Genomic DNA, 20,468 nt, shown 5'->3' on the forward strand with positions numbered 1-20,468 from the left:
GTCCGAAGTTAGGAACAAGAATGTTTTCTTTTGTGTTCCTGAGTGCAAAGCATGGTTCGATTTCCTATCACCCAGTGGTGTGTGGGTAGCTCGCCATGTCAAGACATCAGATACAAAAATAAATCTGAACATCGAGTAATTAATTGTCCGAGGGGGTGATACAGTGTTAGAAGTTTCAGGAGTTGCAAAGGCTAACTACAACAGCTACCTGGTGAGCATGCTGAGTCAATGCAAATGTGTTGGTTTTGAGTTGTTTTAGTGAACAACAGACGCGACTTCAGACTCAGTAAGCAGCAGCATTCAAAAATGGGAAAACTCATGATGATTCCAGAACTTTAAGGGTTTGGTCGAGGCAGTTACATGGGTTACATGTTCCCCCGACTCCATATACGACCCCATACATGGAACAGGTTGACTACTGATAGTTGAATGGATGGTACAAGGAGCAGTCAGGCTTTCATCATCAGTCTCTTCAAGAGCATATGAAAAAACAATGATTAGCCGATGACATAATGACTGAATACTTTAACAGCAAATGACTGAGTAGGTGATCTTCTCGAATGGGTTAATTTCTGCAAAGGTGGTTCCGATTCAGGGCTCAGTTGTTCAGATTCTACAGGTGAGTGCAGTTCTGGTTTGATATTGTTGCTGAAAGGCTCTGGGGTGGCAAGCAGAAAGACCTCCTTGAGCATTTTGGAGTCTCCAACAGTATCAACAGGATCTGAACTGGAATGCATCTCCTCTCTACCCACACCTGGAGGTCCTCTTGGTTCCTCTCCCACAATTGGAAGTTCCTGTTCCACAGCCTCAAAATCCTCTTCTGCAACAGATAATGGGGGCTGGTCAGAGATCTGCATCTCCTGTAGATTGGTAGGTGGAACAAGTTGCTAGACAGAAGGAATATTAATAACTGTGATAAATTTCACAGGCTCATTAGAGGAGGGATTATACAAAAGTGAGATGAACTCGTTCTCTGATGGATCTTTATCATCGGGATCAAGTAAGTTTACAGATAGGCTATTTTCTCTCTTCATAGGTAAGTTTTTGAAGGACTCTTTTCAGGTAGGTAACCACAGGGCAACAAGATTGTGGTGGAGTGCTCTGAGAGGTTTGGCATGGCTCTTGGGTGTGACAAGAAGATTGATGGCCCTCTTCACTGCAATGTATACATCAGGTTCGCATGTGACAGTCAATTTGTGCTTTCCCCTCAGCCAAACATTCCTACCCAGGAGTATGTCATCAATGGCAAGTTCAGAAATGGTGACATGCTAATCAAAGGAGGTTATGTTGCGGGTCATTACCTTTTCAGAATTCTCCACAGCCAACCGGTAACTGTCTTGCAAGTAAGTTTTCAGCTTCTTGACATATTCCAGGTGCACATCTGTCAAGTTTGAGAATATAGGAAATGTATGTCACCGTCTGGTGCTACTATCAGTGTGGTGTGGGAAAGGGGGTGTTGTACTAACATAAGGGATTTGCTACCATAGGAGCGGGGAGGTAGACCACAGTGAGAGTGAGGTGGGGGGCTGTCGTGGGGAGCGGCATGGGGTGAAGGGTATGGGGGGGTAATTTCCCAGCCAAAGCGCGAGGCTTGACAAGGAAGGTGCAGGTGAAGGGTGGAAGTGCCCTCATCTAATGGGGTTAACGACCAAACATCAGCTCATATGGAAAAAATCTGATGACATCATTCTTGGTGCAGTTTTATGCATGAACAAGTGGTTTGATAAAATCTTTGTTCTCTTTCAATTAAGGTTCCAAGGATATTGGGCAATGTGCAGTTGAATCTCTCCACAGGGTTACCAAGCATCTGGTGGTGGCAGTGTCCCTCAACGGGAACTGCATCTAGTTTGACTGCTGATTGGAATTTTTGGCATTCCAGGCTTCTTGTTTCTGACGAGGCCTTTTTTTGTTCCACAAGATTCAAGTTTGATCTCTTACTACAGTGGGAATAAATGTGACCATCTTCACCACAGCTGAAGCAGTACCCAGGCTTTGGTCTTGTTGCTGATTGAAATGAGGCAAAACTGGTGTTTGACTTGATCTATCGTGACTCAAGTTTCACATTGGCTGGAGTCTTTCTGCCAATGCAGTTGTTGAATCTGTTTCTTTCAACTCTTTGTTCATGGTGTTGTCATGACCACAAGAACAGGTACCCTGAGACTGGAGTCTCACTTTTTGTTTAGATGGATTAATGTGCTTTTTTATTAGGGAGTCTTTGCCAAATGCTCTGTCCTCTTCTGTCCACAGTGACAAGAGCTCAGAAAAAGAGGATGGATAATTTGTTTTTTACTTAGCAATAACAGAATTGTCCCAGCATCCATGACAGAATTGTTTGATTAAATGTGTCTTTGGCTTGTGTTAATATTCCTCCTCTTTTTACTACTGTGAAAAGGGTAAGTTGCAATAGATGCATATAGGCTGATGGCCGCTCTCCAGGGTTCTACAGAATGTTTAAAAAATGAGCAACAAACCCTGTCCATCCTGTACTGTCTTTAAGGCTTAATTCAGGATTTGTAGGTGACTCCACCAGAGTCCAAACGTTTAATCAAGTCAGCAGCTGGTGGTAGCAAACCAGCTTTCAGCAATTCAACTACTAACATGCAATTTGGAAAGACTGGGATCAGCAAATAGCAGTTCAATTTGGGCTTGTCGTGAATCATAGACCACTTCATTACTTGGTTTTAGGATTTTGCCTGAAAGTCAGAATTCAAGCAAAGATGTGGAAAAGTCAAAATTGTTTACTGTCTATAATGTTTATCTGCTTTATTTATCAGGTGCAACGGGGTTTCAGAGCTGTTCATATATCCGGTTTGGAGCTTCAGTACATGGGTCAGCAGACAATGGGCCACTATCCAGTCCATTTTCACATGAATGGAGATGTTGATGAGAAAGGAGGCTACAGTCCCCCAACATTTGTCAGTGATCTATCCATTCATCACTCTTTCTCACGCTGTGTTACAATCCATGGCTCCAATGGACTTCTGGTTAGTTTAAAAGTCTTTTCCCTGCATTTTCACTACAAAACAAATATAGATGAACAAGAACAAATGAAATTTATTTATCTCAAGTATGTGAATATACTGGACCTAATCAGTTGGTGTAGCATCTTCTGATGCTGACGCAACATCACTCTAATTTCAGGAGTAGTCCAATCTTAGCTCAAAGATGCCCCACAAATCTCTGTATGCCATTAAGTACCTCTACTTAATGGCACAATAAGAGACAAAGTAATAAGTGTTGGGTAGTTATGTTATTCTATAATTACAATAATTTTCTTCACAACCTTTTTTTCCTTCCATTGCCAGCTCATTCTTGTGAGAAATTTAATCAGAATCAGAAAGAGCATTCTGCAAATATAACCACTGCTTCACGTGACTCAACTGCACTATGTTGTTTCACGTTAGCATGTGTCAGTAAAGATCATTTATAAAATAATAAAGTAATTTTCAAACTTAAATACACAACAGAAAATTTATTTATCTGCAAAACACTATTTCCTCTCGCATTATGATCAAAATTACTGCCAATGACTATACATACCAGTCGGTGTAGCCGGGACATTCGGTGTCCGGTCAACTGCTCCGTAAAGTCTCTCTGCTTTACCTCAGAGCTATCATTTAACATAAATCCCCTCTACTTTTGTGTAGAGGTGTGAATTGTGTTAAAATTATTTTCTTGTCAAGAAACACAATTTTCACTGCTAGAGTATAGTTGTGAGAATTCAACTCAAAAAATACTGGTAACACTTTATTTGATGGGGTGTGAATTAGGGGTTGAACGACTTCATATTTTTTAAGGTCGACTGCATCATGATAATAGATGAGTCGACGTGGACTAGTCACGATGATGTCTAGTGACGTAAGCACAAAATGCTTCACAACTACATGGAGGCTTTATCAGCTATATTCACAGCAAATATTGAGCCCCCCCCCACCCCCCCACTCCCCCACACACACACACACTTTTCCTGCATAATTAAAAGAGCAATAAACATATAATTCTTCGTGAGCAGCAGAGAAAAGTTTGTTGCATAAAGTAAAGCCTCTTACAGTTAAATTCAATTAAGCCTCCTGCTGCTCCTCTGCCCGATGCGCAGCAGGACGCTCCGCTGACCCAGCAGCGACTCTCTGCGGGATGAACCGACATGCAGACGGCGGCAGAGATCAGGATGTAGATCCTCAGGATGTAGCTTGGGACATAGTTTTCAGATGTTGTCAAATAATATTTTTATAAGGGCGTAAAGCTGCCAGGATAGGAGCTTCAAGATGCAGAGTGACGCTGATCAGTTGGATGGATAAAGAAAGCCCGACATCATAGTCTTTTTTTTTTAAGGATTTTTTCGGCACTATTTTATTTGACAGCAATCTAACTGTAAGGGGGCAGAGAGAGCGGAGCGGGGGAGAGAGGCCTGGGCCCAGCGGATGCGATGCGAACAGAGGATGAGAGTCAGACTCTAGACTACCCCAGTCTAAAGTCTCTATATGCGGGGCGCCGTGCTAACCGCTGCGACACGCAACGCCCCTATTGCAGTAGCCTATGCTGAACATTTCAGTTTCTCTTTGGTAAATTATTTACAGTTTTATACCATTTGAGCTTTCTGATGAACTCATCTAGTTCACCTTCTTTCATTTCCTTGGAAAAATCTGTTTTGTCACGTGATTTTTCTGGGACAGTCGACTGGCCCAGAAAAAAAGTCGTTACAGAGAAAAGAATCGACTAGTAGACTGATTGGTGCAACCCCTAATGTGAATAAGACTATCATAACACTGTCTTAAACATGACATAACACCTGTCATGAACATGAGAAAGTCTTCATGAACATTTATGACTGTTGTCATAAAGTGTCATTCGGTAAATCTTGACACTTTTAATGCAAAGTTGACATTATTCAAAATTGTCTTCATTATAACAACTTGACATTAACCAAGAATCATCATATGTCATAAATATGTCATAATAGTAATCATAATGTCATTAAGTGTTATTACACTGTCAAACAAAACAGTAACAAAACAGTAATTGACATTTCCCCTACCTGAAAAAAATGAAACAAGTAGGACCAATAATAAAGATTTCATTAAGTTTTATTACACTGTAAATTGATTTAATAACAAAGTCATTAATAATCCCTTTTACATCAAGTAGAACAAGTAGCAACAGTTATGAAGATGTCATTAAGTGTTATTACAGTGTCAAATACTATATTAACAGTCATTAATATTATCTCTTACCTCAAGTAAAGTGAAACTAGTAGCAACAACTATAAAGATGTCATTCAGTGTTATTAGTGTCAAATGATATGCTAACAAAGTCATTGATATTAAGTCTTACCTCAGGTGAAGTGTGACACACTGAACTACTTATAACTACCATCATACTTGTAGAACAAACCCTTTGTGCATTGGAATAAAACTTGTTCTTCAAACAGAAGGTTTAACTTCTGGTCAGTATATTGTAACTCTGAAACACTGATTGAAAAACTAAAACAGAATTACTTATTCTTTAACTTAAGAAAATAGGTTCTTTCAACAGTCAACCATCTACTTCGTTATAGCCTTCCTGTAATGCTCTGAAAACAGGGAGATCTTCTTGTTGTCTTCATTTCCTGGAAGCAGTTCTTTGAAGGTGTCCAGAATGCTCAGAAATTATAGCTGTTCTTGCAGTAATCGTGGTCAATGTTAATCATGGTGAAAGCCTTTTCATGAATTCTAACTTGGTGAATCTCTTCTGGACAATCTCATAGTGGGTGATGATTCAATTCATTGTGGTCACCTAAAAAAGAACAAAAACAAATAAACAAAAAACAATGTAATTTTAATTCAGCATTTATTTAAATACCATTCCAAAAATGTCCCTTGCTGTCAGAATGGTAGACTGGCAGACAAATGTTGAGTTAACATGAATGGTTGTTATAAAGTGCAATACAATTATTTCTTAATACAAGTAGCATAATGACTAGAGCTGAACAAAATTATTCTGATCAAATATTTGTTTGGCAGAAGTTCATACAGACTGCCACTGTTGTTATTCAGAATGCATCATTTAATGTATAATTTTAGGTACATGAGTGGATCTTTTCACTTAATTCAGAATTGTTTCCAACCAGATACTCTGGCTTATGGATGTTTGCAAGATGTTTATTAATAAATAAATAGATTAAACACCAGTTTTACATTTGACAACAATTAGTTGTCTAAAACGTAACTTATTAACTCAGTTGGTGGATGTTGATTTCTGTTTCCCCTTCCCTTTCCCCACCTGTCCCCTCCCACCCACCTGGAGAAAGTAGTAACACAAAAATGACTTACCTAATTTTCTTGGGGAATATTTCATCTGCTTCTTTCTCTTTGGTCAAACAATGACTCCTTTCTCTGGTGCCTGGTCCTCATTATCATCCTCCACACCAGTGGTCCCCAAACTACGGCCCGCGGGCCAGATGCGGCCCGCCTCCACATTTGGTCCGGCCCCCTGAACAATACCAGAGTATTTTCATATATGTGCATTTTTATTTGATAACTTGGACTTTTGCAATAAAATAAATGTTCCTTAGTAATGAACTTTATTTATTATTAACTACTAGTTAGTAACTATTTTATACATGCATATAATTGACCCTAACCCTTTTTTTTATGTGGAGAACCCAGTGTTATTTGGTTATTATTTATTTCATAAATAGTGTTATTTTCTGACTTTTGTTCTCTGAAGGATCCAGAAAAGGTTATTTGATTGTGCTTTCTGAAAAACAATACATTTTTATGTTTAGCACTCTTACAATCGTCACACTTTTTCTGTTACAAACTGACCCCGGCCCCCCATCAGAGAAGGGACAAGTTATGTGGCCCTCACAGGAGAAAGTTTGGGGACTTTCCACACCATAGCATGTCTTCATTAGCCACATTTGCCCCCCACCATGTCTCCTTAGGCTAAAATTGTTCTTCATGTGGACAAAGTCGGCAAAGCAAAGAACACAAGCACCATGTTACATCAGCCAACTTGCTAAATAATGCACATAAATTATAACTTTGACTAACATATTAGCTTTTAATTTGCTAGATTAAATTTGGAGAGAAAAAATCTATTTGCCTGCCTCTAAAATATGTTTAAGATTAAGCGTTAACCTTACAGTTATGGAGTTTAATAACTTTAGCTGACATTAGCTTACAGAAAGGTAGGATTGGATTGAATTGTCCATAGTTAACATTATAAAGAAAGAGAACATAGTCAATGTTATTTTCTCAAAGAAAATGTGAAGTTAATAAGACACATACCTCATATACTGTATATTAGGTGACAAACTTCAGCTTCTTTGTAAACAGGAGGTCTGGCTGTTATAATGTTATAACTTGTGTTAGGTTGGCCCCACAAGATGGAAGATTTCTTCTTCACCAACACACTGCACTCCTGTTCGTGCACTGCTGCCTCTCACTGGTGGAGATGGTTTATTGCACTACTTAAAAAAGCCTTAAAGAATGTTTCAAATGCAAAGTTCATAAGTGCTTTGTAGACATCTTGCTGTAAAACTTTAGGATCAATTAAATTAAGAAATTTAAGACTAAACAAAATGGCAGAGCAATATAATATTACCACATAAAGCTTCATAATTTTTAAATTTAATCGGTAATACTTTTATATCAAATTTATGTCAGATCATGATTTCTTGGTTACTGTCAAGTTGTCATAACAAAGACAATTTTGTCTAGGTTAATGACAAGTTGTTATAAAAAATACATTTTGAATAATGTCAACGTTGTATTAAAAGTGTCAAGATTTACCGAATGACACTTTATGACAACAGTCATAAATATTGATGAAGACTTTTTCATGTTCATGACAGGTGTTATGTCATGTTTATGACAATGTCATGACAGTCTTATTCACACTAGGGGTTGCACCAATCAGTCTACTAGTCGATTCTTTTCTCTGTAATGACTTTTTTCTGAGCCAGTCGACTCGTCGCAATCACGTGACAAAACAGGTTTTTCCAAGGAAATGAAAGAAGGTGAACTAGATGAGTTCATCAGAAAGCTCAAGTTGTATAAAGATGTAAATTTACCAAAGAGACCCATCAAATAAAGTGTTACCAAAATACTTTCATAATCCCAAAGGGAATATAAATCCAAAAAAGCTTTTTAAGAATTATTTATATACAGTAGTTCCTCTGCTTTCCTTCATATGTATGAGAAAAAAGTAATTAGCCTGATTTTGAGAACACGTTGTTTGGTGTAAAGATCCAAGAACTGTTTCATTCAGTCTTTCTTTTGACTTCCAGGTAAAAGATGTGGTGGGCTATGAAACATTAGGCCACTGTTTTTTTACAGAAGATGGTCCAGAGGAGAGAAACACATTTCACCATTGTCTAGGTCTGATGGTAAGAGCAGGAACTCTCTTGCCATCAGACAGAAACAGCAAAATGTGTCGTGCTATCACCAATGGAGCATACCCAGGATACGTGGCAAATCCACGGCAAGACTGCAGGTAGTACCATTGAAAAACTTGTATGACTATTATCTTGTCAAACCTTTTGAAAACCCCTAATTGCATTACTCTTTTTATTGCACTATTTAACCCACATTCAGAAAACATTAAAAACAATGAAATAATGGGAAACATCTACAGTATAATAGAAGAGAAGCTTCCTGCATATGAATTGTAATGTCACAGTTGGAGGGGTTGAGTTGTTTTTCCAGAATGTGAAAGCAGACCTTGACAACAAGAAAAACAGGTAACAGGTATTATGGAGAACCAACATTTAGTTTTATCAGAACAAGAATCCAGAGAAACCCTGAATTCATATAAAGCACTTTGAACTGCCTTGTTGCTGAAAATGTACTATGCAAAAATGATTACCTTACCTAAAAAAATCCACATTTTTCTCAGTAATTACATTTCTCCCATTGCCAGTAACTAAGCAGATCATCCATGCATCCTCCTCCCCAAAGAATTGTCCAAACTAAAACTACAATCATAAATTATCCATGACAGTAAATTTTGAAAAGAATCTACTAGAAGGCATAGAAAGTAAAGAAATTAACTCAGTTTGTTGGTCATTTATTAGTACTGATCAGGAGCAGATTACTTTGAAATACTGACAGATCTAAGCACAAAAAGTAAATAAAAAACATAACCTAAAAAAAACTAAGAGCAGACTGAACAGAAACAAGGCTGCTATGATCAAAGAATAAGAGACAAAGAAACAGAACAATAAATAATCCAAAACCCTAAACAACCTGGTATATCCTGGTAAATACCTGAGAATGACTTTTTTTTCTTTTTTAGGTTTTTGCAAATTCAGTTAAAAAAAAAAAGAAAGCTGGCCAGCACATGGATGAGTCCTAATAGTTACAAGCCCCTTTTATTTACAAATGATGGAGGCTGCTGCACTTATAGATAGTTCAAACATGAGGTCACTCCTCCTGTATCTGGCTCTGTTGCTATCTTACTTTATAGTACGAAAGCAGTTCTCCATTTCAGTGACTGCACGTAAAAGAACCTGGACCGATGGATATTGTTGGATTCAAGAAGGACAACAAAAGTGATAAAGCATTAAACAGAAATTTTTGTTACATCCCATGAAGGTGAGAAAACTTTACTGTGAAGCATCAGCGAATATGGCAGTCAATATGGCAGTCCAGAGGAATCAGAAGCAGTGACGTGGTGAGGTTTATAGCTGGTGAGCCACTGACTTAATCATAATGAGATTTACAAATATAGATGCCGTTCATGTTGTTGTTTACATACGGAAATGTTGCGCATGCAAGAGGGCAAAAAAACTATTCCTTTACATGCCATCTATAGCTGCACCAAAGTTGTAGAATAATTCCATTAACTTAATAAAACTTGGAAATGTAGATATTATTAATTTCTTTCTGTGCTCCACAGCAAAGGGAGAAACCATTGAAGTACAAATAAAAACCACTTCTTTCTCACCCACTGTGTCGGCCAAACTACATGCAGACTCGTTTTCATAGCAACTGATCACAATGCCACTTTATGTTTCAGGATTCAACACCAAAAAACACTCAAATATTTCCCATACAAAGAACAGAACATTCAGTCTGTTGCAGTATTATGGTTTTAGGCCTAATGTTTATTTTGAAATTATAATGCTAATCTAACATAGCAGTTGCAGGTTATGTTTCTTTTCTTCAGTCTTTACACATACAAACTGTAACCCACAAAGTGCAAATTTCATTACAAAACTAAATTCACCTTCTTCAAAACTAAATGAAAAAGGTAAATGAAATGGAAAAAGTTCATAGGTACTCAAGGATCAAATGAAGTCCATGTGCCGCTCATTCCGCACAAAGATATCCACTCATCCAAAGCCAAATCTATCCTCGACATCCCAAATGTTTTTAGAACTGCGATCTGGCTTTGAATATGAGTGGTTGACTGCTCATGTTTGAGACTTTTTAGCAAATTATTTAAGTCACAAAATCCCATCTGAGTCCACACAGTGCCACAAGCTGAGAAAAGAAGGTAAGGAAACCAGAAAAGGCATTTTCTAGCAGGACTGGTCTTTTCTTTCTATTTGAAAAGAGCAGTACCCTTCTGTCTTGTAGTTTGACGCAAACCTTCAGCTTCTTTCTTTTGTTATTATTTCCTGCTACGATTGAAAATCCACTTTAGAAAACTGTTTAAGTAAGGGGTCTCAAACTCTAGACCTCGAGGGCCGCTGTACTACAGTTTTTAGATGTGCCACAGGTACAAAACACTGGAATGAAATGGCTTAATTACCTCTTTCTTGTGTAGATCAGTTCTCCTAGTCTTGCTAATGATCTAATTATTCTATCCAGGTGTGGTGCAGCAGAGGCACATCTAAAAGTTACAGGACTGTGGCCCTTGAGGACTGGAGTTTGAGACCCCTGGTTTAAGTAGTCTTTATTTTCCTATAGACTACTACTCCCAACCCATATCTAAATATAATACCCTTACAGGTGCCCAGCCCACATGGGCTTACAAGACACAATAAAACCATGTTCCAAATTATTATGCAAATTGCATTCAAGTGTCATAAAGATTAAAATTTGTGTTGTGCTATTAAATTTATAGATGGTATTGTGTGTCAGAGCTCTTTGAATCACTATAATTAATTTCAGAGAGCTGGATTGATTAGTTTGTCTGCTGAGCTCAATTAAAGGAAATCTACTTAAGAAGGATGTTCCTCATTATTAAGCAGGCCACAGGTTTCAAGAAATATGGGAAAGAGAAAGGATCTCTGCTGATGGAAATCATCAGATAGTGTAGTGCCGTATGACAAGGTATGAAAACATTAGATATTTAACGAAAACTGAAGTGTTATTGTACTGTGAAGAGATTTGTGGCTGATTCAGAACAAAGATAGGTTTGTACAGTTAAAGGCATAATGAGGAAGGTTTCTGTTAGACAAATTCATCGGATTAAGAGAGCAGCTGTTAAAATGCCCTTACAAAGCAGCAAACAGTTATTTGAAGCTGCTGGTGCCTCTGGAACCTCAAGGTGGAGGATCCTCCAGAGCCTTGCAGTGCATCAACCTACTACTGGGTCCCTAACCAGAGCTCACAAGCAGAAACGGTCGCAGTTGGCCCAGCCGTACATGAAGATTCATTTTCAAACAGACTTGTTCACTGATGACTGCTGGGCAACCCTGGATGGTCCAGATGGACACAGTAGTGGATTGGTGGTGGATGGCCACCACATCCCAACACGACTGTGACGTCAGCAAGGAGGTGGTGGAGTCATGCTTTGGGCCAAAATCATGGGGAGAGAGAGAGAGAGAGCTGGTCGGCCCCTTCAGAGTCCCTGAAGGTGTGAAAATGACCTCAGCAAAGTATATGAACTTTCTGACTGAGCACTTTCTGTCATGGTTCAAAAAGAAGAGCCATACCTTCCATAGCAAAATCATCTTCCTTCATGACAATGCACCGTCTCATCCTGCAAGGAATACCACTGTGTCATTGGCTGCTATGGGCATGCAAGGGGAGAAACTCATGGTGTGGTCACCATCCTCCTCTGACCTCAACCCTATTGAGAACCTTTGAAGATTCCTCAAGCAGAAGATCTGAGGGTGGAATACAGTTCAGCTCTGGGAAGGTTTTTTGACATCCTGCAAAGAAATTCAAGCAGAAACTATCCACAAACTCACAAGTTCAATGGATACAAGAATTGTGCTGTGATATCAAAGAAGGGTCCTATGTTAACATGGAACTTGGTCTGTTAAGATGTTTTTGATTGAAATAGCTTTTGATTTTACTACATGTGACCACTTAATGCTGCACATTCAAAGAATGAACGCATTTTATCCTCATCGGTTAAATAGAAAAGAAATCTGGATAAACACCAAGTATTTTAGTAAATAAATCATTTCTCAATGTCAGGTATAAGGGACAATAAAACAAAAAGTGCACTTCACTCTCAATTTCACCTACATCACACAGAAAACATCTTTGATCATCCTCTGGGACTGAACGGAAATGTCCAGTCAACAAGTGCCAGATCTGAACTGGGCACACATGGACCTTTGTTTTTTTGACAAGTTTCATGTTACATATGGCTCAAGACTATAGGCATCCTTCAGTAAAATATAAATGCATAATTTTGGTTTATATAAGATATCGACTGCCCACCTATGTTTATAAACTTCGAAATAAAACTGTTGAAGCTGTTGAATATTAAATATTAATTTATTCCTATATATGTATTGAAAATCTGCCTCCTCAAATATCTCCATTTGTCTGGCCCAACTATACCTATTTGTGAAATCCCAAAGAAAAATATGTTTTTTTAATTTATTGTCTGGCATATTAATAAACCTATTCCATAATCTGACCATATCTGCAATATATCTAACTTCACAAGGGTACCAACCCATATCTCCATATAATGCCAATTTAGGAGTATTTCTATGCACACCTAAAAAATAACGCAGGGCTCCACATTGAACTTTTTAACTGTAAGTTTGTTGACAGTAACCCCAGACTCCCACTCCATAATCTAATACTGGGCAAACACAAGGTCTATACAACTCATTATACACCTTGATCCTAGGTCACAACAGTATTTGACTTTATTTAGAACTGAACCTAGCACTCTACCAGCTGAGTCCAATAGGACTTTTATTCCTTCTTCAAATGTTAAATATTCATCCATATTATGAATATTTAACATTTATTAAATATTCAAATATTTATATGACTTTGTAATAGACAAAGTAGTAGGCCCAAAAACAAAATTTAAATGTTGTCAATACTTGACTTCATTTTCTGAAATTAATAACTTCAGTTTTAGCCCAATTTAACCTTAATCTCATTTTGCTACACAAGGCATAAGTAATATTTAACAGTTTCTGAAGGTCTGGTTCACTTTCAGTAATAAGCACAATATCATTTGTGTACAGTAATATACAAACTTTTATCTCACCTACTCTCGCTCCCACATTTACCTCTTTAATTACCATTGCCAAGTCATTTATTGTCATAATGGGTTTTAAGTTCTTAGCCCACATGCAGAACAAGCACAGGAGAATAGTAATCAGTTAAATGATTTTATTTGCACAAAATGATAAGATTGTTGAGAGAGAATAAATCCAGGATCAGGCTCACGGAGTCGTCGACTCACTAAGGAACAACAGAGGGAGAAGATGAGTTTGTGGTAATGGGAAAAATGAGTTGCGAACAGAATTGGACTGGTCTTACTTTGTGAGATGGTAGGTTCAGCCTAGGAGAGAGTAACTGCTGGTTCGGGTCTTGGTCCACTTGGTTGTGGTGGAGGGCGGACAGGTAAGTTCTGAGCGTGGAGGAAGGAAAAAGGAGCGGTCGGACTGCCAGCTGGGGAAATGTCAGGTCTAAATACCTATTAGAGACAATTTTACACAAACACAGGAAAGACAAGAGAGTTAGATTCTTTGTTTCTCGCGAGGAGAACGGACAGAGATGTGCTTTCAGTTACAAATCTCCTACCGCTCTGAAAAACACATCTCCCGCTCTTCTGTTTTATTGATTTTAGGAACCCTGCCACACGGGGCGCTGCAACTCTAGGGGGTGGGGTCAAAGCATTTTAGTTGCAGTGCTACAAGACAATCACTAAACTAAACACATGGTATCTACAATCTAAATCCTTCTTGCTCCAAGCACGGCGTCGAATAGGACACGTTGTATAGCTTCAAAGCCTCCAAGCACGGCGTCGAATGGGACACGTTGTATAGCTTCAAAGCAACGGCTTTGTATCACAAAGAACAAAGCAGAGTTTCCTCCAGGGTTGTAAAACTCAGCTTGGAACAACTAACACTTCCATTTCACAGGGAGTCCTGCTGAGAATATCTGTCACCTCCCTCTTCCAAGGAGGGATTAGGAAGAAATCAGAATTAATGAACACACAGAAACATTATCTAAATGTAACTACAAGGCTACATAATACAACAAATATTTGATAATACTAAAAATATAATTTACCCAACATTTCCCTCCTGTTTATCAAATATTTGGTGCACTTCTAATAACCCTCCAAAAACAGTCACTTCAAATGATTTACAGCTGGGAGTTCATGTTTTGGAAAGCAAACATGTTTACACTCAGAGGTCACACCCAGTCCAAAAGCCAGGATCTGGATACCTGTCAGAAGAATCCTCATCAGAGTATCCTTTGTCAACGTCAGATTTTTTCTCTAATAAAGGATACATCTGTGCCATCACCTATCACAAGTTGTTAAAACAGACATTACATCATCGACAGGAGTTTTCATTAGCATCATAAACATAAGCACAACACAACATTCTCTAGTGTCATCGTCATCATCAGTGTCAGCATAATCAAACAATGGCTTAACTTAAAGTAAATTTGCTTTGTCATTTTCCATCAAGGGAATTACTTTAATCCTTTTTTATCAAAGAAGCAGACTTTGAATGAGACCACATCCGCAGGGCTGCAAAACTGTTATGACAAAACAGAGATCAGATTCTCCAAAGGCATCAATTCATTTGTGTAGTCATCACAAATATCTTCAATTCACTGTGTCCGAGTGAATTCTCCAACGCTCGTGGCTCTGTGGCTGCTATCGTCAAAACAAGTGTGCAACCGCTTCTTCAAGCAGTGGCACTCTGCCTCAGAGACAACAGCTTGTGTTGCAGAGTTCAGAGTCAGGCTTGGAGCTCAGAACTCCAAGCCAGTCTGTATGTAGTTAGCCATGAGCAACTCATCACGTGAAGCCTTATCTCCTACTTTGTCCAGTTCTGCTCATTAAATGGTGGATGTAATCTATTCAATCTATGCCTCAATTATATATATATCACAACTCCAACCGATGGAAAATACCAAAACCCTGTAATCACCAGCTTCAAAAGACACGTTTCCAAAGTAATGTTTTGCCAAAATGTTAAACATATGCAGATCTTCCTCTTAAACCAATCTTATAAAATAGAACTAAACAAACAAAACAAATAAACAAAAGCTTAAAATTCGCCGCAGTTGTACAGTTTATATTTATCATCAAAACAATGAATATCAATGTGAATTAGACAGTCCAGTTTAAATTACTTTTATAGTATAAACTGGATCTTACTGGTTATTTGTCTAAAACATTCAACATGCTTTCCTTAAACAAAATTCAAAAGAGTTAAACCCGGAGAAATTATAATGTCAACTTAACAAATCTAGACATTTTCAAAATATACCAATTTTACCTAGGTCTTTTACTTGTCGTTGAATTTAAAGTTTTATTCAAAATCGTTTTAAATGGATATAAATCAAAACAAAATCAAGTTTAGAAAAATCACCATAATCCCACCTGAGTACTTTTACTGATTAGTGATAACTTTAATCAATAACAGATTCTTCAAAACATTTCTTAAAACATTCTTGCTCCATTAAATTAATGCTCTGAAAATGGCTAACACAATAATATTTTTAATTTCTATAATTGTTTTCCCAAGTTAATTTACCAAAATATGCTTCATTAATCGCTATAAATTCGTTATCTATCGTTTCAAAATACTTTAGCCCATTGTCAGAACATCTTTCAATGGAGAACGACTCAAATCCATTCAAAAGAAACATATTTCACCAGACCATATCTTTCCTTTCACTTTTTTATGTGTAACACAGATCAAACATGTTCTTCAAATAAAAAATTTTATTTAAGTAATATAAATTTCAGTAATCTCTAATTAAGTAAAATAAACCCATAAAAATAAACCCATAACATATTCTCCCCCTTTTGATGATGCATTAACTGTTAAATGCAACATCATTTCCAGTACCTGAAACAAAAATGTTGATGAAACAGGGTTAACATTTTAGCCGAGAACCCCACCGATATGCAATGCTGCCTTTTTCTAAAAAGTAAAGTTTTCAAAACAAACAGAATACGTCATTTTAGCATGTGTTAAACCTTCAAGAATACGATGTTCCCAAAATACTTCACATTACAGTTTTAAAACTCATTAGTTCATCGTACTCTTATGACTTACAAATAATTCAGTTTAAAACGTCTCAAGAAGTTTACTAATGTCTGACAAAGCATGTTTACCAATTAAGACTCAGTGAAGGTTTTGCATAAACCAGCCAGAGAGACGTTGAAGAAAATTCAAAATATAGTCAATAAAAAAAATCCAAAAAATGATAAATTGGGCCCATACTGAAATCAACATAACAAAAACACAATACAGGTAGTAACAGAACAACTCAAACTGACCTAACACAGACATGAGGGGACATTAGATAATGACACACTAAGGGGTAATTAAACACACAAAACCCTAACAAATACTGGTCAGTATATGACTAAATCTACAAATGAAAGAAATTAAACTAAAGACCAAAGTTCCCTGTCCCCTGGTGAACGGGTCCAGAGGAAACTAGTAACTCCAAAGAAAGAAATTAATTTGTTATACTTAACAAAATAGACAGAGAACTGACTCGAATAGCTAAATAAAAAGTCAAACTAAGGAAAACAAATTTAAAAACAAAAATCTAAACTATTCCCTAAACAATATATAAAATAATATGAAAAGAAAACAGAAAATCATTACCAAGAGTATCTGTGTGTGACAGACTCAGTGTTTTGATGCTAAAAACTTATATTCAACCTTTTCCACATTAGTCCTTGCTCACTATGTATGTGTGATAGGTATTTTCCTTTCGAACCTAAATAAAAGAAAGAACCACAGACAACGTATATGAATTTCATGTATAGCTTTTGCAAAAGGAGAAGGCTTTGAGAACTCTTGGGAGAAGGCTCTGAGAACCTTTTCTCCGAGGAATCCACAGAGCGTTCTGGGCTCCCTTACAACGGCTCCTGTTTTTATTGTCTAAGAAGGACAGGCAAGGGGGCAGTCAGGAAAAACAACAGAGGTCGTAAAGCTTCTAACCCAAACATCTAACAACCCAGGTCCAGATGTGATATCTGATCAAAGGTCTGAGCCCGGTTCAAATCTCGGTCAGTACTGTCAAGAAAACAAAATACGACTGCTCACAGGTGGTTACTAAATTAGGGGGTGTTCTTGCAAAAGGGTTTAAAGTCTGAGAAACTCAGTGTTATCTATTTCTCGTAAAGTTGAACAGACAGTAGTGACCTCCAGGTCATTTAAAGAAGAGAACACTTTAAACAGAAAATCACAAAGATCTATAGACTTAATGTGAACTAGAGTAAGAAAATAAAATGATAATACCAAAAACTCTCTAACAATGTGCTTTGTCAAACTATTTACTTGAAAAAGAAAATGTTTCACTACTAAAATTGTAACTTATATACTGATATTTTGTACTTTAAATGATGGGAGAGACAATGATTTGCCTTACAGTTGCTTGTTCTTGTCTGCTGAGCTGCTGTGAGCAGAGGTTACTTCGCACTTAAAATTAGTGGTATGCAAAGAGGCTTCACATGTTAATTAGTTGAATCTAGTGGGGGTAGAAGTTACAGCACAGCTGTTGCTTGTTCTCTCTTGCTGAACTTCTGTGAATGGGGTTGCAACTCCTGCGTGGGCTTCATTATTCTCATGTCTACATAAACATACTAATCACTTTTTCCAGTGTTGTTCAATTTATGTATGTTTCTTAATTTTCTGATTTTATTTGCAGCCCTCTCGTCTTTCTGTAGGCACTATTTAATCATCTCTTATTACAGTTTAATATTGATTCCCTACAATAGTTCCATATGATCTTTTTTCATTAACCAATAAGTTATTCTAAACGGAATGTTATCCTTGAACAACAAATCTTGTAAATTTTAGCAAACTTTTCTATATTCAATCAATTTCTATTTAACAAGAAAGTTACTTCTAATTTATTCTGTCTAAATCCTCAATAAGTCCTGTAGATTTTAATGATATTTTATCTATCCTAAAGTTTTGGTCAGTTTAAAAAGACTGATTGTGAAACTATCTAGAATCGGTTGCATACTGCAGTTTGTTGTTATCTGAGCAATGCCTCTTACAGTTAGAGCCTGTTTCTATTTATTTATTCACTTTTGTATCTATCTTACCATCCCCCCAGTTGAGACATGCAAAACCGCCATGGCTCAACATTACAGCCCACCTATACAAATTTGTCGGCAAGATAGGCTTATTTGCAGGTCACTTATAGATTTGATCTTCTATTTTTGCTCCAGTTTTAATCCAAAGATCTTTTCCGTTTTCAGGACTTAATTGTTGCATGTCTTTTAGGATCTTATGTCATATGTTTGATTTTTCTACCATATGTAAGACCTTTATTTGCCCCTCCGCTGCTTTTTTTTTTTTTTTCCCCATCTTATCAGCGAAGGCGTTCCCTAGAGACACTTTATCTGTCCCTCTGGTGTGTGCGGCACATTTACAGATTGCTAATTGTTTTGGCAGCTGCACAGCTTGTAGTAAATCTTTTAATAGGTCTGCATGAGTTACTGGTTTTCCTGCAGAAGTTATCATACCCCTATTTTTCCAGTACTGTGCAAACGTGTGTACTGTTGCAAACGTATATTGACTATCGGTGTAAATCGTCACTTCTTTATTTTTCATTAGTTTACAAGCGGTGGTTAGCGCCATCAATTCTGCAGCCTGAGCTGAATAGTGAGGGAAGTTTTTCAGCTTTTAACACTAATTTTTAGTCACTACTGCATAACCGGTTTGAGTTTTTCCTTGTTCATTTTTCTTTGAAGAACCATCAACAAAAAGTATTTCACCTTGATCTAATGGTAGATCTTTTAAATCATTTCTACTCTTTGCGTTTTGTTCTGGCATTTCCTGACAATCATGCTTTGTACCATCATCTGGAAGAGGTAACAAAGTTGCAGGATTTAAAACTGTGCATCTTTCAATAGTCAGAAGAGGTTGCGATAATAATGCGCTCATACAGGAGAGATGCCTTGCAGACGAAAAAATCATATTTGTTTGTCTAAAACTGCATGTGGCATTTTTAATGTTAACTGATGAAAAACAGTACAATAGGAGCACTAACGTCTACTGCCATAGAAGCAGCAATCACGGCTCTCACACAGTAAGGCAAGGCACACGCCACACTATTAAGTTTGGAAGAAAAATATGCTATTGGTCTCATTTTATCACCATGTTGTTGAACCAGTACCGAGGTCATAAACTGACCTTTGCAATCCACCATCTGGAAAAAAAGGTTTCTTATAGTCTGGTAAGGCGAGCGCAGCACTTGACACAAGGGCCTGAGGAAGTAGTCACCCAATCGGTAGCTGCTTCACCTTCCTCAACAAGATTACCTAATTGATTCCACTGCTCATTTCTTTGTTTAAACAGAGATACATGCGGGGAGGTCCACGTTCTGCCTAAAGATTTTAAATCATCAGGAAGAGCAACAGCTGCAACGGCTGTGTGTTCTGTATCTGTATACAGATAGGTCACTGTGATCTTAGCTGGAGTGACCTTGTTGAGCCTGTCTTCATAATTCTTGTCAGGCCCAGCCGCATTCTTGAACCAAAGAGATATATGTAAATTGTCAGGAAATTATTTTGTCTGTAGTTCCCTCTTCCCATTCTCCCTTTCTGTCCTCTGGGGTTTTGACCTCTACCCCTGAAGCTTCCTCTTCCTCTCCTTTCTTGATAAAATATTGTGGGGGTGAGGGTAAGTCGGGATATAGTTTTGTAGTTTGTACTATTTGTTTCTCCCCTTCTGTTTTGTTATTTTGGTATCTGTTAACTTCAGCTACTTCCCCTCCCCCTCCTGCTGCTTGCTGCTCCGCTGCCTGCCTTTTCACACTCCTAAACCCTGTCTCATCATCTTCCTTCCTATAGAACATCAAATTTTTTGATTTCTTATCCCCCTCTTCTCTTTTTTGTGCTAATTCTAACCAAAAGTTCACATCCTCATACCCTTCTTTACGCATTTTCTTTTGGTTTGACTTTGTTTTTTGTTTTATTTTATCCTGCAGTACTGTTAGTTCTTGTGAGTTTAGACGGCCGTCAAAGTTATAGTTTGTTATCCATTTATCTAAATGTTTTATTTTATGCGGATCCTGAATTTCAACATATTTCCAGTCATTTGTTTTTAAACTGTC

At 37.6% G+C, this 20,468-nt stretch overlaps 1 protein-coding gene and 1 long non-coding RNA gene across 7 annotated transcripts in view; one reads left to right on the forward strand and one right to left on the reverse strand.

Annotated features, from left to right (window-relative positions):
* cemip (cell migration inducing hyaluronidase 1) overlaps positions 1-20,468 on the forward strand; it is a 241,455-nt gene that overhangs the window by 146,162 nt on the left and 74,825 nt on the right. For all 6 annotated transcript variants that reach the window (XM_028015467.1, XM_028015468.1, XM_028015470.1 and 3 more), the window contains 2 exons: positions 2,775-2,984; positions 8,270-8,475. In XM_028015467.1, coding sequence (XP_027871268.1) covers positions 2,775-2,984; positions 8,270-8,475 — 416 coding nt within the window. The remainder of the gene's footprint in view (positions 1-2,774; positions 2,985-8,269; positions 8,476-20,468) is intronic.
* LOC114143436 (uncharacterized) lies at positions 5,067-7,679 on the reverse strand. Its single transcript, XR_003595249.1, has 3 exons — positions 7,269-7,679; positions 6,309-6,468; positions 5,067-5,772 (listed from the first exon to the last, which is right to left on the reverse strand). It is a non-coding gene; the product is annotated as an uncharacterized LOC114143436 (long non-coding RNA).

The sequence above is a fragment of the Xiphophorus couchianus genome, chromosome 4 (assembly GCF_001444195.1).
Source record: "Xiphophorus couchianus chromosome 4, X_couchianus-1.0, whole genome shotgun sequence".
Lineage (NCBI taxonomy): Eukaryota > Metazoa > Chordata > Actinopteri > Cyprinodontiformes > Poeciliidae > Xiphophorus > Xiphophorus couchianus.